The 18,234-nt window shown below is 38.5% G+C and overlaps 1 protein-coding gene across 2 annotated transcripts in view; it reads left to right on the forward strand.

Annotated features, from left to right (window-relative positions):
• The window catches only part of KDM5B (lysine demethylase 5B), an 80,509-nt gene that overhangs the window by 32,276 nt on the left and 29,999 nt on the right, over positions 1 to 18,234 (forward strand). For both annotated transcript variants that reach the window (XM_032422111.1, XM_032422110.1), the window contains exons 5-12: positions 5,368 to 5,502; positions 7,768 to 7,864; positions 9,088 to 9,197; positions 11,400 to 11,558; positions 12,021 to 12,140; positions 13,617 to 13,775; positions 15,239 to 15,420; positions 16,683 to 16,845. In XM_032422111.1, coding sequence (XP_032278002.1) covers positions 5,368 to 5,502; positions 7,768 to 7,864; positions 9,088 to 9,197; positions 11,400 to 11,558; positions 12,021 to 12,140; positions 13,617 to 13,775; positions 15,239 to 15,420; positions 16,683 to 16,845 — 1,125 coding nt within the window. The remainder of the gene's footprint in view (positions 1 to 5,367; positions 5,503 to 7,767; positions 7,865 to 9,087; positions 9,198 to 11,399; positions 11,559 to 12,020; positions 12,141 to 13,616; positions 13,776 to 15,238; positions 15,421 to 16,682; positions 16,846 to 18,234) is intronic.

Below are 18,234 nucleotides of genomic sequence, written 5' to 3' on the forward strand. Positions count from 1 at the left end.
CCCCCTGCTTGTGTTCCCTCTCTCGCTGTGTCTCCCTCTGTCAAATAAATAGATAAAATCTTTAAAAAATAATAATAATTCTGTGTGGACGACATTGTTGAGAAGACTCTGTTTTGTGAATTTTTCCTCCGATGTTTGTGTCATTTTGTTTTGAGAACAGCTGTACTTAGAAGTTTGTTTTTGGATTGAATAAGGTTGTGGAGGAAATAGCCTTTTGCTATTAGCCTAAACTGAAGTCTGTATTTAACTTCACTAAAGCTATGTCTTCCTTAAATGACAAGTTGATTATTATCTTGTTATGGTTCATGCTTTTGCATTCACATATTATGGAGAGCATATTCTTAGTTGTCACATGAAAGTACGACCTGTGAAATAACTTGCTTACCTGTTCTTGCAGCTGAGATTTCCAGGGAGATTTTCAGATAGAACGCTGATATGGGTGAAAGGTAGGGGACTTAATAATGCTAGATAGCTAATGGATCCCTCTTCTAATAGTTTCTGTGTAGCCATGTTTGTTTCCTTATAAAGATGGTATCTGCCAACTTATTCAAATAGGAACTTTTGTTGTAATTAAAGTAAAACCGTATTATAAAATCTTCCTACTTATTTCAAGACCCTGATGGAAAGAATAATGTCGTAATCCGTTTACACCCTTTGAGTTATTCTAAGGCAAGAGCCGTGAGCCCTATAATTTTAAGAATTGTTACTGTGCTATAGCGAAGTAGAAAGATAATAACATAGTTTCAGAGGGTAAACTACTAATCAAAACTCTGTCTTGATATTATAGACATACCATCTGTAATGCTCAAATCCTGTAGATTTTTATAGCATCACATTTTTCTACCCCTTCTCCCTTCTTGATTCCAGGGGAGCTTTCTTTTCAGCTTAAAAGAACATGACCAGTCTAATATTCAGAAAGTTGTCATTTTTAAATATACATGTATGAATGTTTAATGACCCCAGGGATGAAATTATTTAGACGGTTGTGTGTGGAACCTTTATGCCTCTGTTTTATAGTCAGATCTACATACAGTTGCCTATAGTAGATTTTCTCCTTGTTAACCTTTCTGTTTCAGTGTGGAAGTCACAGTGAGTAAGAGGAAAGAGTCTACCTGCTTTATGGATTGCAACATTTTAAAAAATATCTATATATTTAGGTAGTGTAAGTTTCATAGTTGGAAAGCATGTGAGCATTTATTCAATTGTAATCTGAAAGGAATAGGTATTTAAAGATACCTTTTACAAACATTACATTTACAACTCAGATAAATACTTCTTGAGGGGCCCGTTGTGGGTCAAGTATGTTCTAGGCACTGATAGGTATTCATTGCAGAAAGCTTAAAAACAAAGGAAAGTGTGATGAAAATAAAATCACTCTTAATCCTCTCACCTGTTTTTTCTTTCAAGGCTATTTTTATGCATATATGTACACACTGGGATTGTATTATTCATTTACAGTATTATAACCTGCCTTTTCTCTGCTTAATATATCATGAGCATTTGCCATGTCCTTGAATATTTTTGAAGGTCTAGTTGAATGACTCTGGCATTCCATTTTTATAGCCAGACCTTGATTTCTTCATTGTTGAATGTTATATTTATTATACCATGATGGCCAGTTTTTGTACCTAATTTTTGGCTCATTTCTGATTTTTGAAAATAATTCTTAGAGAAAGGATAACTAGAATACATATATTTTAGAAGAGTGGAAATGCAATACTACCACACACCTATTAGAATGGCCAAATTCAGAACACTGACAGCACAAAGTCTGGCAAGGACAACAGAAGTTTTCATTCATTGCTGGCCGGAATGCAAAATGACACAGCTACTCTGGAAGACACTTGGCCATTTCTTAGAAAACTAAACATACTTTGTTACCGTACAATCCAGCAGTCATGTTCCTTGGTATTTACACAAAGGAGTTGAAAACATGTCCACACAGAACCTGCACACAGATGTTTTTTAGCAACTTTATTGCTCTTAATTGCCAAGACTTGAATGCAACCAAGCTGTCCTTCAATAGGTAAATGGATAAATGAATGGTGGTATATCCAGACAATGGAGTATTATTAGGCATTAAAAAGAAAAGAGATGTAAAAAAAGAAAAAAGAGGTCTCAAGCCATGATAAGACAAGGAGAGGAGCCTTAAATGTATATCACTAAGTGAAAGAACCAACATGAGAAGGCTACTTATACTGTGTGATTCCAAACTTAGTATTCTAGAAAAGGCAAAACTGTAGAAACAGTAAAAAAGATCAGTGGTTGCCAGGGGTTTTGGGGCAGGAGGGAGAGCGGGGACGGGGGGTGTGATATTCAGAGCAGAGGATTGTTAGAGCAGTGAAAATATCTTACATGGCATTATATATTTGTCCAAACCCATAGAATGTACACCACAAGTGAATCCTAATGTCACCCATAGACTTCGTAGGTTTATCACTTGTAACAAATGTATCACTACTCTGGTGGGGGATGGTGACAATGGGGGAGGCTGTGCATGTGGGGGTCCAGGGTGTATAGTAAATCTCCACCTTCATCTCAGCTATGCTGTAAACCTAAAACTTCTCTAAAAAAATAAAGTCTTAATATTAAGAAAAAAAGTGATGGCCAACAAAGGAATTGTTGCAAAAGGGTGAACCGAAGCCTAGAGTAGGTTTTGGGAAACAAGAAAAGTTGAGCAGAGATGTACTGGTGCAGTGGGACAGAGGCCCCACTCCTGTAGTCCCGTGTTTTCTTCTGCTTTTCTTTTTTTTTTTTAAGGTTTATTTATTTTAGAGAAAGAGCAGTGGGGGAGGGAGAGGGAGAGAGAAACTCTAAGACTCTGCCCTGAGTGTGGAGCCCAGTGCCAGGCTTGATCTCACGACCCTGAGATCACAACCTGAGCCAAAAGCAAGAGTTGGACGCTGAACCGACTGTGCCACCCATGTGCCCCTCTTGTATTCCTGTGTTTTCTGAGTGCCTCAGCGGATTGCTCTGTCTGTAAGATGGTGTCCTCATGCTGTGGAATCAGTCACCTCTCAATCCCACTTTCTCAAAGGTTAAAATTAGTCTGCATGTACTAGGAGTGGATACAAAGCAAACACATAAGTTACGTGTTTGGAATTGTGGTTTGGAACAAAATAATAAAGCTTTTTTGGGCACCTGGGTGGCTCAGTCGGTTAAACATCTGCCTTTGGCTCAGGTCATGATCCCAGGGTCCTGGGATTGAGTCCCGCATTAGGCTCCCTGCTCAGCAGGGAGTCTGCTTGTCCCTCTCTCTGTGCCCCTCCCCCGGCTTGTGCTCTCTCTTGCTCACTCTCTCAAATAAAATCTTAAAAAGGGGCGCCTCGGTGGCGCAGTTGGTTGAGCGTCTGCCTTCGGTTCAGGTCACGATCCCAGGGTCCTGGGATTGAGTCCCACCTCGGGCTCCCTGCTCAGTGGGGAGCCTGCTTCTCCTCTCCCCCTGCTTGTGCTCTCTCTCTCTCTCTGTCAAATAAATAAATAAAATCTTAAACAAATAATAAAGCTCTTCATGTATATTCTAAAAGTTTCTGAGCTTGGTTTTACCTTAGATCTCTAAAGTCCTTGTAGAACAAAGCAGACCATAGTTTGTGGAACTACTTAGACTTAGTGAGAGATAGGGACCACATATATAGTCTCTGAATTTCCTTAAAAAAAAAAGATTTATTTATTTTAGGGAGAGAGAGAGTAAGTGAGCACGAGCCGGGGGTAGGGGGAGAGGGAGAGAAACAGACTCCCTGCTGAGCGCAGGACCCCTCGTGGGGTTCAATCTCATGACCCTGAGATCATGACCTGAGCTGAAACCAAGACGATGCTTAACTGACTGAGCCAGCCAGGTGCTCCTAATCTCTGAATATCTGACCATCCACTTTATAAAATTTCCTTGATTTAGTTCAGTTCGTATCTACATGATCACACATACTTTTAGGTCTCAAATAGAAAGTTTATAAAAAACATAAAGAGGTTAATTTAGATGATAGATTTTATTCCCATCAGCATGCCATCAGCATGCTTTCATTAAATATACTCTAAATGCTTAATTTGAGGACTTGTTACAGAATGGAGGGTGGTATTCCATACTAATTTTGTTAACATTTCCAGACAAATCAATGTATGAGTTTAATTAAAATGAGCAGAATATTTAATATATATAGGTTGTTGTACCAGTTGTAGATTTATTTACTTGTTTAAAATATCAAGTAATCTGTATCAGTTTTTTTATAGTGTATTCTATTTTTTAAATGTTAGAAATAGATTTTGGTAGATGTTTACTCTGCTTTTGTTATTCTTGTCCCCCCCCCCCCCCAATTCTCTGAATTCTTTCTGCGAATGTTAGGAGGAAGGAGCCAATAGTGAGACTATATAGTAGTAATGGTACCCGGAGAGCCAGGAGTTCTAGAAGGGTATTATTTTACTGTGTCTTACTCTAGCATAGATGATATATCATACCTGAAGTGGTTATAACTTCAAACCTGCTTTTAAAAATGCTTCTTGTGATACTCGTGGGTCCTATTACGAAGAAGTGTTACTTACTTGAAATTCATATTAGATTCAGTGGTAATATTTTGATGTTACCGTGTTTTGTTGTGTTGGCATTAAATACCCTCTATCAGCAAGCCTAGAATCAAACTAAAAAATAATCAAAGCAAGAAGAAACTCTTATCTGATCAGAACTGGAAGTTATTGCTGTGGGCTACCTATTAGCCTTTGTCTTGTGAGTTAGACCTTGTAGGAATATGTTGAAGTAAGTGAAAGCACTAATAAGGGAGAACACTTCAGTCAAATTACCTGTTTTCTCAATTCAGATGATATCTTTGATCACAGAACATTGCTAGTTATATTTGAAACTTCAGGATTCTAAAACGTAGAAAACCTATTGGTTTCCGTATTTTATGACTCTAAACACTATAAAAAATCAAATATTCTCAATATGGAAAGTTACTTTGGAAACTTAAAAGGATCCTGTCTAACAGTTTGAGCCTTCAATTAATTGACAGTCGCAAGCAGGGATAATTGCAAGTGGCTCATGGGGAGTGCCTTGAGCCTGCTGTGGCCTCGTGTAACCTGATGTCACGTACAGTTAAATGAATTGAAGCAACACCATTCACCTGCTAAAAATTTTTTCAATTAGCAATAATCGCGCCTCGAATAAACGTCATTGGCTATGATACTGCCACTGATTTTTTTAGACTCTTATATGTGTGTGTGTATATGATTGGTAACTGCAGACTTGTGTTTATTTAGATCTTAAAAATTGCAGACCTTTTATGTATCTATGTAAATAACTGTAAAATATACCTTACAAAATACATTGAAATTCTTAAAAAAGGAAGGGAAATTGATTAATAAATTGTGTTTTATTTCTAGTGTTTGCAGAAGCCAAACCTGAGCACAGACACAAAGGACAAGGAGTACAAACCTCACGATATTCCGCAGAGGCAGTCTGTGCAGCCCTCAGAAACATGCCCCCCAGCCCGACGAGCAAAACGCATGAGAGCAGAGGTGAGAGCCTCATGAGGTTGACGAGACAGAATTCTTGAGCACTTGGACCACTGTCAGTCTGACACTGGATTTCTCTCGTGTGTGTGCTCTTCATAGTTTTGAACCTTGTTAACTTCAGAGAAGGATGCTTTTATATTCTAGCTTTTACGTTTGGGGAGACTCTACTGTCAAAGGAGTAAGGGATTGAAGAATTCTTTCTAGGTTTATGCTGCCTGGACAGACAGCTGCTTCATTAACAGAGTTAGGAAGAATAGGCGTTCATTGTGATGGTGTTTGGTTTGCCTGTTACCCTCATGAAGTTAGGCAGTGTTTATTGGGGGTTGAGGCTAGGGAATAGAGAACTGGGAACTTTTTTTTTTTTCTTCTTGAACAGAGAGGTTAGAGGATAGTGAAAGCTGTTTTTCTCAGAGTTCCTGAAAAGGAGTATGGAATCTATGGGAGACATTTATGCTAAGACAGAAAATAATTAGGCAGCATGGGGGTGGAGGCATTGAATATATAAGATGAAATGAAAGAACATGAGGGATGATCAGGAGAAGTGAACGGATGAGAAAGACAGTTTGCTTCAAGATTTTTCTGCTCTGAGAGGTTTCCCTTGGGAAAGGGAAAAGTGTATTTTCCTGGTTGCCTTGTTTCCATACAGAGATGTGAAGGTTTGGGGTTCTTGCCTAGCTTGATGGACATATAAGTGTTAGGAATCAGTGATAATGTATTAGGAACATCTTAGAACTGGGAAGCCTCATTGCATTAATCAGGTATCTAAATCAGTCTCTGGTTATTAGTAATTATTGGTCAAGATGAAAAAGAAAATAGCTATTTTGTTTTCTGAGGAAATGGATATAAATAAGGGGATTATTTTTACGGGCGCCTGGGTGGCTCAGTCGGTTAAGCAGCTGCCTTTGGCTCAGGTCATGATCCTGGGGTCCTGGGATCAAGTCCCACATTGGGCTCCCTGCTTGGCAGGGAGCCTGCTTCTCCCTCTCCCTCCACCTGCCTCTCTGCCTACTTGTGCTCTCTATCTCTCTGTCAAATAAATAAATAAAATCTTAAAAAAAAATAAAAATAAAAATAAGTAAGGGGATTATTTTTAACTTAGGTAAGTTAGAGAGGAAAAAATTTAGTGACTCCATTTTTCTGAATTAAGATTGCCTCAGAATAGGAAAATACGGTTATTCGAAGCCCATAAGCATGCTTGGATTTCATTAGTGTAAAAAATTCTTGTTTGAGCACATCTTGATCTTTAAATGTATAAGACATGCCCTGGTGCTGTGGGTGCCTAGGTTTGCCTTGATGAGAGACACACAGGGTGGTGATAGCATCCTGGGAGAAATTTTGTCAGCAATGGACATCCTGAATACATATGAATGAACAAGGGCAAAAATGATCAAGTGTAGTTCCATAAACACTTCCCAAAGTTGTTTGCTTTATCAATAAGTATTACCACTTTGAGAAACATTGAAAATTGAGGCTGACTTAATGATAGGAGAATCCTTAATAATTTAGTGATGTTAGAAGAGTAGCTTATAGGGGCGCCTGGGTGGCTCAGTTGGTTAAGCGACTGCCTTCGGCTCAGGTCATGATCCTGGAGTCCCGGGATCGAGTCCCACATCGGGTTCCCTGCTCAGCGGGGAGTCTACTTCTCCCTCTGGCCCTCCCCCTCTCATGCTCTCTCTCTCTCATTCTCTCTCTCAAATAAATAAATAAAATCTTTAAAAAAAAAAAAAAAAAAAGAGTAGCTTATAATAACAGTTTTTAATAGAAGAATTAATGGAAAATTATTATGGAAGCTGAGTTTTCTATAAATGTGAGCCAACTTTGGAAAAAACCAGCAAACTCTTCTAGGCTAACGAAATTATGATATTTATATAACTGCTAAGGATTTGGCTTAGTGATGACTGAATCAAGCATAAGGTGAATAGATGAGAACTGGGAAGCTTCTAGGAGGAAAATCAGATCTGTTCCCAGTGGGGTAATGACACTTCCCCTAATTTGTTCCTGATCCTTTGGTTCTTCCCTATTTTTTTGACCTGTGGAGATAGAAGAGTATCTAAGATTTTTTCTAAGAGTATTCTAAGATTTTTTCCTTTCCTTAAATAATAGTAATTTTAAGGGTAGATCTTGCCTCTGTGGGGAGAGAGAAGCATGTTTTGAATGTCTATTTATAAGACAATTTATAAGATTATAGTCACCTTGAGATTTCAGTTGCATTTTAGAAGATTTCTTTTTTAAGAGGAAATATTTATGTATATGACAACTTTTTTAAAGGCCATGAATATTAAAATAGAACCAGAAGAGACAGCAGAAGCCAGAACTCATAACCTGAGACGACGGATGGGCTGTCCAACTCCAAAATGTGAAAATGGTAAGAAAATGTTTATCCATGGGTAGGAAAGACGTAAAAGTAAATTAGTAAAAATAAGTATTCATTTTTTAAGGAAACGTTATAGCAACTATTGAATACTAGTCAGTGGGTTGGATCTTGAAATAAAATCTTAATATGTTAATGTCCCTGTTCTCATAGTTAGTGACCAGTAGAAGTAAACAGATATGCATATTAGAAATATGATTGAGTTTTTCTCAACTGTCACTAAGTGCTATTCTGAAATTTGGTTAAATGGCATTCATTGAAAAGAAGTGTTTTATGAGTAGCATAGGTGCCTTTGACTGGATATCTGTTAAGTTTATTTCAGGCATGGCAGGCAGACATGGTTTCTGAATCTGAATTTTAGTTGATAATTGCTTGGCTGGCCATTGCTTGATGTCAGTCACTGAGAGGTAAACCTGTTCAGGACTCTAAAAAGAGAAGTCCTAAATCCTATGTGGGCAGGCACATACAAATGAAGAAGTTATTAAAATTGGTTCTTCTTAGTGGTTGGTGAGTTTAGTGGAAAGGCAGCACAATGTAGTGGAAAGTAGGTGGATTTTTAAAAATATAGATCTGAATCTGAATCCTGGCCTAACCACTAAGTAGTTGTATGACCTTAGATATTTCTTGATTTATTTTAGTGTCCGTTTTCTTATCTTTGAAATGGATTTGTTGCAAAAGGTTAGATAATCTATGGAGAGCATTTAGCACAGCACCTACCTACCATATTGATAGTTACTGTTTTAGCCGAAATTCTCAGTCTTTGGAACCAGGAAGTTGGGGCAGTAAGTAATCATGGGTTATGGAGGAATACTCTATAATGTGGAGGAATACAGTTGGTGAATTGTTAGTCTCTTACAGTTAAGATCAGGAGGAACCTGCTTTCATCACTATATATCATGTCTCGGTAACATGTTAAGAAGACTGTATATTCAGCTCCTATTTTAAAAGCCTACAAACCTGAGCAACATATCCAGAAGTACCCATATCCAGAAGTGCCCACATGTAAATGGTGTGAGAGTTTGCATTTTACCGTAAGCAGTCAGCACCTAGCCCTTGAACATGGTAACACTGGGTGCTGCTGCTCCTGCATTGAAAAGAAACAAGGAAATTGTGTTTGTGTCCTGTGTGTAGCTTGGGGGAGGGAGAGGTGAGAGGTGAGGGAGCAAGGTGAGCCAAGTGTAGTACGTGAAGCGCTAACTCTGATTGCCTCTTAACAGAGAAAGAAATGAAAGGCATCGTCAAGCAAGAACCCATTGAGAAGAAAGAGTACATTGTAGAAAGCGAGAAGGAAAAACCCAAGAGCCGATCTAAAAAAACCACCAATGCTGTGAGTTGCCATGTTTAAACACTTTTACCACTTTTGTGCCTTACTTAAGACTGCTAGCTTAGAGTGTCACAGTTAAAAGAACTTTTCATGTCCATTCATAGTATCAATTTCTAATTGAGGAAATACACAAATGCATTATGAAGGTAATAGTAACATATGGGGGGCATTCACAGCCATTTTTTGGAGTACATGCAGTTTAGAGACAAATAATGGTGAGTTGGATTATATATGAAATGTTCATAAATCACTAGATCACCTCCAGGTGAGTTGAGAGCTAGATCAAAAATCAGGTTGATGTTTTCCAACCTTACAACAGGGAAGGAAAAGGAAGGTAGGAAAAGGAAGGAAAGAAAAGGAAAGGAGTTGGGTGGAGAGGAACTGAGGACCCAACAAAAGTTGGAGGACTAGGCAGCCATTTACTCAAATGGAAACTTAAAAATAAAGCTTGAGGAGATTACAGAGGATCTGGTTGCTTTTCTTCTCTGTCCCCTTCTGAGAGCTCAGTGAATAGCTTGACAACAGTGCTTTTTATTGTGGAATTTGAAATTATTCCAATTAAGTGTTCTTTTCATAAAGAACACTTCTCCCCCACCACCAAATACAATCAGAAAATGATCAGAACCCAGGTTTTTATTTGCTACAACAGAAGAAGTGAGATTCCCTGATTAGTTGAATTCTTAGCTTTCCATATTATTGGGTAATGTATTAGTTTGCAAGGGCTGCTGTAACAAAGTATCACAGACTAACTGGCCTAAATAACAGAATTTATTTTCTCATGGTTCTGGAGGCTGGAAGTCTAAGATCAAGGTGTCTGTAGGGTTGGTTTTTTTCTGAGGCCTCTCTCCTTGGCTTATAGATGGTTGTCTCCTCACTGTCTTCACGTGGCTCCTCTGTACCTGTCTATGTCCTCATCTCTTCTTCTTGAATACTAGTCATAGTGAATTAGAGCCCACTCATTATGATCTCATTTTACCTTAATTAATCTCTTTAAAGTCCCTGGTTCCAAATATAGTCACATTCTGAGGTACTGGGGGTTAAGACATCAAGATACGAATTTTGGGGGAACAGAGTTCAGCCCATTAACAGGTAGTAACTATGTATTTTTATCACTGTGTTTGGGGAACTTCTTAACCATGAGTCCTTAATTAGAGTATAAAGTAATTTAATGTGGTTAATGAACTTAAACACTTTTCTTTCCTTTTAAACATGGCAAAATTGATTTTTTTCTTTGTAAGTTCTACTTTTGGTTAAGCTGGTAATTTATTACCAAACATGTTCTTCTTCCAGAAGATTATCATTCTCTAAGCTACTAGAAGCTAAATATCTTAGTAACAAACTTTAAAACACATAGCTGAGGGGCGCCTGGGCAGCACACTCAGTTGAGTGTCCGACTCTTGATTTTGGCCCAGGTCGTGATCTCATGGGCTGTGGGATGGAGCCCCACTTCTGGCCACCCGCTCAGCCGGAGTCTGCTGGGAATTTTCTCTCTTCTCCCTCTGCCCCTCCTGTGTATGTGCACGTGCCTACTCTCTCTCTCTCAAATAAATAAATAAATAAATAAACCAACAAACATATATATATATATATATATATATATATATATATTTTTTTTTTTTTTTTTCTTTTAAAAGAGATTGGGGCATGAGATCTGGGATCATGGCCTGAGCCAAAATCGAGAGTTGGACGCTAACTGACTCAGCCACCCAGGCACCCCTAAATAAAGAAATCTTTAAACACACACACAGAAACAGCTGAAAAGGTTTTGAGATTAGACTTTAGTATTGGGAATGCATTAAGCATTGTAAAGTTATCTCTTCTAAAAGGTGAAGCGTTTTTATTTAAAATACCTCTTGGGGCACCTGGGTGGCTCAGTCGTTAAACGTCTGCCTTCAGCTCAGGTCATGATCTTGGGGTCCTGGGATTGAGCCCCGTGTCGGGCTCCCTGCTCAGCGGGGAGCCTGCTTCTCCCTCTCCCACTCCCCCTGCTTGTGTTCCCTCTCTCACTGTATGTCTCTCTCTCTGTCAAATAAATAAATAAAATCTTTAAAAAAATAAAATAAAATACCTCTTATGGGGGGGTTATTCATTTTCATTTGAAGGATGGAAAGACTAGATTATGCCTCTGTCCATTTCGTTCTTAGAGTTTAACAAAATCGAATGTAGCTCACGCTCCTGGTCCTGTACCTGTTTTCACTGCTGCAGGTGGATCTGTATGTCTGCCTCTTATGTGGCAGTGGGAATGATGAAGACCGGCTTCTCCTGTGTGACGGCTGTGATGACAGTTACCACACCTTTTGCCTTATTCCCCCTCTCCATGATGTTCCCAAGGGAGACTGGAGGTGTCCTAAGTGTTTGGCTCAGGTAAGAATTAATGGCAGAGATAGCATTAGAAAATTTCCTTCAGCATATTTTTTGTTTGCTTTTGGGTTTTAGATTAGCAATTGGTACGACAGTGAGGCTCATGAAAAAAAGTGGGCTGGACCTGACTGGGAAGGAGGTCTTGGCAGTGAGGCCCACAGCTATGCAAGGAGCTAAGAGGCAGAAAAAAATTTTTTAACTACACGTAAATTTTTTTTTATTTAAAAAAGCATTGCATGTTCTTTGCAAAAATTCTTAGACTGAATGACTTAACAGAGTTATGATTTCATAATTGCTAGACAAGTTATTTTGATGTATATCCATCCAGACAGTTTTGTATTTTAAACACTGCATATGTAATTTTACTAATCTGTTTTTTAAAAATAATATCAATAAAATATAACTATGTATCTATAAATAAAAATATTCTTTTTACTTTTTTTTTTTTTTTTTTCTTTTTGGCAGGAGTGTAGTAAGCCACAAGAAGCATTTGGCTTTGAACAAGCAGCCAGGGACTATACCCTCCGTACTTTTGGGGAAATGGCAGATGCGTTCAAATCTGATTATTTCAACATGCCAGTCCACGTATGTACATATGTACTGCTTTGATTTGGGATTTTAATAACTTTTAGAATCTGAAGACAGTTTCACTTGGCACTTTTTTTTGATAAACATTATCATACACAGTGAACCCTTTAATTTGTTTAATGGTATCGAAATTCCACAATATGTTAAAATGCATTCTGATTTTTCACTTGTGATTTCTCTAAAGATGACCTTTTCCACACAAATCATACAGCAGCAATAGCAGGATGTTAATAAAGGAAATCATCAGGAATGCTTTCAGTTCAACAAATGTAATTTAAAGAAAACTTCACAGTTTATTGACTGACTCCTATGTGCCAGTCATCATGCTATGCATTGAGAACACATTTATATATTGTTGCAAGTTAGTATCGTAAACTTTAGGATGAGTTCATTTTAAATTCTCCTTTATGCTCTTAGAAGCATAAGGCTATTTAATTCAGCATTTAACATTCTGTCAAGTGAGTCCACCAGAATTAAATGGTTTTCTGCCCTAATTCTGGACATGTAAGCTGTGTTTTTTCTCACTTGCCAACGAAGTGCTAAGGCAGACATTTCACACATGTAGACCTCTTTAGTTGGATTATTTTCTCGGAGTGCTTACTGAGGTCAGATGAGAGTATTTACCCATTTTTTCCCCCACTTTAATGGCTGCATCATTTATGGGAACCCAGCAATGTATGTGTGAACTTGTTTTTCCCTGATAGCACTAGCATAAGCTGTTAAGTTACTTAAAATGTTTGCTTACTTAAGAGGCTTAAATTCAAGTTATACTCCATTTGAATTTCAGTTCTTTTGACCCCCTCATCCATTGTATGATTTCCCGGTATGTTTGCTTATCCAGTCCTGGTGGTGTGCATATTTAAGGCATTTAAGTTACCTTTCTCTAGACTTGCATCAGATTAACAGATCTAGACACGCAGTCTGGTGACTCGCTGTACTACTGCATGCTGCTGCAAAGTAATTGCTCTTTGTGTTCATATTTTGCACTGTCTTTTTCATCATGGTTGCCTGCGTTATTCTTAGCCGGGTCTAGTGCAAAGAGTGAAAGGATGGACTCAGGTAATGTGTTTGAACACATCTCGATGGATGAAGTGTCATTCAAACACAGCTGTTACTGTATAATGGTCAACCAAGTTATATATTTACATTTCTCACACACAAAAACATCTCCAGGTTTTGGTTGTCAGAATTTTGCTTTTTCCTTGACTTCCTTTTAGTGTAGTGGCCAGGTCGGTGATAGAGGAACATGAATTCTTAATCAGTACTTACTTTTTTAGTTATAAAATTGCTTTTAGAAAATAATATACATGTCTAAACTGCCTGGGATCAATTGTGGAACATTATGGATATAATTTTCCTTAGGGTGTTGTCCTGTGATTCCCGTCACTTAGCTAATGTCTTCAGATTGGTCATGGGCAGTTTGTGAGTGTCTGAAAATTCAGTTTTTTGTCTTCCTCGTTGTTTTGTTTCCAGATGGTTCCCACAGAACTAGTTGAGAAAGAATTTTGGCGACTGGTAAGCACTATTGAAGAGGATGTCACAGTAGAATATGGAGCCGATATTGCCTCAAAAGAATTTGGCAGTGGCTTCCCTGTCCGAGATGGGAAAATCAAACTTTCACCTGAGGAGGAGGTAGGCTCTGTGAGGCACTTCTGTCTCAAGCAGAGACCTGTGTTTAAAGCTAATAGTTCAGCATATCCTTATCTAAAGGGCGTAGTACAGGAGTAATAGCCTTACTGCAAACCTATATGTAGTTGGAACTTGAATTATTATTACTATTTTTTTTTAAAGATTTTATTTCTTTATTTGACAGAGCCACAGCGAGAAAGGGAGCACAAGCAGGGGGAGTGGGAGAGGGAGAGGCAGGCTTCCCGCGGAGCAGGGAGCCCAGTGCGGGGCTCGATCCCAGGACCCTGGGATCATGACCTGAGCCAAAGGCAGACGCTTAAAGACTGAGCCACCCAGGCGCCCCTGAACTTGAATTATTAATTAAAATTCTATTTGGTTGGCTTGAAATAATTTATGGTTACTTTCAGCACAGTTTTGATTACCAGATTTTTTTAAAATTTTATTTATTTGAGAGAGAGGGTGAGCGAGCACGAGCAGGGGAGAGAGGCAGAGGGAGAGAGATAAGCAGACTCCCCGCTGATCAGGAAGCCTGACACAGGGCTCTTGTCAGGATCCCAGGACCCTGAGATCATGACCTGAGTCAAAACCAAGAGTCGGACACTTACCTGAATGAGCCACCCAGGCACTCCTGATTACCAGATTTTTAATGATTTCAAGAAAAGTAGAGCCCTCAGAAGAATTCTAGTCCCAGCTGTTCAACTACATTGTGATGATACGGGGAGATTACTTAACCTCCCTTTGCCTTCATTCTATAACTGTGGTATTACCTTCTGAAGAAAATTTGAGGGATTGGGACCAGACCTAAATTTATCTTTGAATTTTAGTGTTTATGAGTCTATTATTTTCCATAATAGCAAACTTCTAGGAAGGTTTCTGTTCCTATCCTAGTAGGAAGTCAGATTTTTTTTTAGATCTTTTTGAAATCTAACATATACATAGAAAAGTACATAATCATATGCATACCTTGATGAATTTTCACAAACTGAATACACCCATGTAACCAGCACTAGGACAAGAATTAAGACATAACCAGTTATTACCAGACCTTACCCCAGAAGTTCGCCCTTTGTCCTCCCTATTTCACTACCTTCCCTGTCTCAAGACAACCACTACTACCACCCCCAGGACAACCACTTTCCTGACTTATAACACCATAGATTAGTTTGCCTGTTTTTGAACTTGATATAAATGGACTCATACTGTATATTTTCTCTATAGCCAACACAAGGGGGTAACTATAGAGATACAAAAGTATATACTATATGAATCTATTTGTATAAAGCTCAAAACTGAGCAGAAGTAATCTATGGGCATCTAAGAAGTTAGCATAGTGGTCTCTCCTTTTCTCTGACCCCAACCCTCTCATTTTGAAGGAGACTGTTTTCAGCCAGCTTTTTGAAACATCGAGAATCTAAAATGTTAGCATGTGTAGCTAAATCTTTATACCTTTTTTGTTTCCTTTCTAGGAGTATCTTGATAGTGGCTGGAATTTGAACAATATGCCGGTGATGGAGCAGTCCGTCCTTGCTCACATTACTGCTGATATATGTGGCATGAAACTTCCTTGGTTGTACGTGGGAATGTGCTTTTCTTCATTCTGTTGGCATATTGAAGACCACTGGAGCTATTCAATTAACTACCTGCACTGGTAAGAAGTTCCACATAACCTATGAATAGTATGCAAGCTGGGCTGGAAACTTTTTAAATGTGTCTAAAGAGTAACAAACTGTTTTTTCACTACTGTTGAATCAGGCATCTTAACAAGTTAAGGCACTGGTTCTTAAGGATCCTAGGAAATCCATAAATCCCCTACAATTGCACACACACTATTTTTCAAGTATAACATGTTTCTGGGGAGGGGATAGACAGCTGTTAGTGAAAGAAGCCTTTACTCATGGAAAGATTAAAAAGCACTGAACATTGCTTTTATTATGGAGAAATCCCATTCTGTGGCAGTGGCAGCCCAGATACCTTTTGGAAGAGTAGGGGAATATAGGTCCCAGAGTGTCCTCCAGGACCTTGGGATTGCCAGCTTCTGGTTTATTGTGCTGCATTTTGGCATCGTTACACGTAGTAGAATGGGCTTCATCCGTGCATGAGTGCATGGAGGCAGGGTGCAGATATTCAGACTTTTTTACTTTTTAAACTCTTTAGCCAAAGCCATTTCTTCTTTCACATCTGTTTTTACCCCGTCCATTTCCTTTGCTTTTCTAAGTACAGAAATATTTGAAGATCTGTAACTCACTTAAATCCCCACACAAGGAATTTGAGGATGATACCACAAGAAAGAGAGAGTTGGGAAATACATGTGGAGCATCAGTTCTGCCTCCCTAGGCAATTGCTCCCAGCTGTAAAATGAGGATTATATTTACCATACCTCACAGGGATGTTACAGATTAATTGGTTGACAGTTTAAAGTGCTTTGAAGAATAAGAGCTCTTTAGAAATGCTAATTGCCTTATTAGTGTTTGATTTAACCTCGCCTGTCAGAATGGACAAGGGAAAAGGAAGATGGAGAGTTGCCATTCCTTGTCAGTTGCTATAAGAAATTGTGGTAACCACATATCCTGTAGCTAACATGATGTCTTATATTCTTAAAAACTCTAGATATTTACATTTTCTAAAAAGTCAGATAAAAATGGGAGGGAGGAGGGGGGACCTCAGATGGAAAGTCTCGTATTTAAACTCCATACTTAAAGGGGGAGAATGCATCACCTATGTTCAGATCACATTTCTAATGACACTTAATTCAGTTTGAACATTCCTTTGTAGCATAATCTTACAAAGCAGGGTCTGAAAAATATGACTTGTTAACCATTTTGTGTTAGTGTTGCAGACTGATTTTTTTCTAATGAAATTTCATGTTTATGTATTTCTTGAGATTGATTTATTTTTACAATCTCTTTCCAGGGGTGAGCCAAAAACCTGGTATGGAGTCCCAGGGTATGCTGCCGAGCAGCTAGAAAATGTAATGAAGAAACTAGCTCCAGAGCTCTTTGTGTCCCAGCCAGATCTTCTCCATCAGCTTGTGACCATCATGAACCCCAATACCCTGATGACTCATGAAGTGCCTGTATGTTCTGGGTCAATCCTCTTGTATTCAGGCTTAATTCACCACTTCTCTTCCCTGTTTACTCAGTTTTTTATGAAGTTGATTTTAGTTATGTGTGTTCCATACCATAACTGGATAGCAGAAACAGCTGTTAGGTGGAATTTGATACTGTATTGCAATAAGCCAGTAGGACTGAATCCTCAAGACACCATAAAAACTAATTTGTTGCAGCTAATAACTAGGTTGCTAAGCAGCCATATTTTGCAAATAATATGTGTGATGCTTTCTTTTCTTTTTTTCAGTGTCTAATTTAGGCTTTCTAAACTATAATTTTTCCTTATAACTTCAATCTTTCAATGCAACAAAACAAAAACCTTAATGTTATTTGTCTGTATAAATTACTATGAAAATGTCTAGGTTCTGTTACAATTAGATCTAAACTCTAGTGTCAGAATCCTTCATACTCTGTCCATACTTAAAAAATAATTTATGGAATCTACATGAACTTAATTTTGAATGATAAACTGAAATGATTTACATGCTTAGTAGATATTGGTTATATTATACCTCCACCCCTAATTAAGCTTGCTTATTTATTTATTTATTTTTTACTTTTAAGATTTTATTTATTTATTTGAGAGAGAGAGAGAGCGCACAAGTGGGGGGGGGGGAGCCGAGGGAGAGGGAGAAGCAGATTCCCCAGTGAGTGGGGAGCCCCAACATGGGGGGCTCCATCCCAGGACCCTGAGATCATGACCTGAGCCAAAGGCAGCCGCTTAACCAACTGAGGCATCCAGGTGCTCCTAAAGAGAAAATTAATTTCAGGCTCTTCAGCTTGGATTTAAGGGTATCTAGACTGAAAGGTGCTGTTGGTGATGTTGCCTGGGAGGTTGCTATACAAAGTGACACTTACTTGTATACTGGCTTCCTGTTGGAGAATGCTCTGAAGGTATTTTGGGAGGCCAGACTGAAATGTATGAAGTTGAGGGGTCCATCTTAGTTAGCTAAGTCAAATTTAAATGATACATTTACTGTGCTAAAGTGAATACCTAATGTTGCTGTGACCTAAATTTCATGCTTTGGGGTTCATAGGCTAGTAAATGGGGGCAGATGGAAAGGATTTTTCTTTGAGGGATAATAAATTATTCATGGACAATAGCTTAGAAAATAATGACTAGTAAATACAAAAATGCCACCATCTCCTCATTGGTATTTTCCACATTGATTTTTTTTCCCCCTCATATTGATTGATGTTTCTGATTTGTTGTAAGTAACTTGCCCTAAATGGGACCTCTGGCCATGGTTCTCAGTTATTAAATTGAGGAACCTTTGGGGCTTGATTCTGGACCACAGAGATGAGTGAACCTGTGCATTTGGGGACTCATAGTTTAAGGGGAAAGGCAGAGAATG

The sequence above is a fragment of the Phoca vitulina genome, unplaced genomic scaffold (genome assembly GCF_004348235.1).
Source record: "Phoca vitulina isolate PV1807 unplaced genomic scaffold, GSC_HSeal_1.0 scaffold26, whole genome shotgun sequence".
Lineage (NCBI taxonomy): Eukaryota > Metazoa > Chordata > Mammalia > Carnivora > Phocidae > Phoca > Phoca vitulina.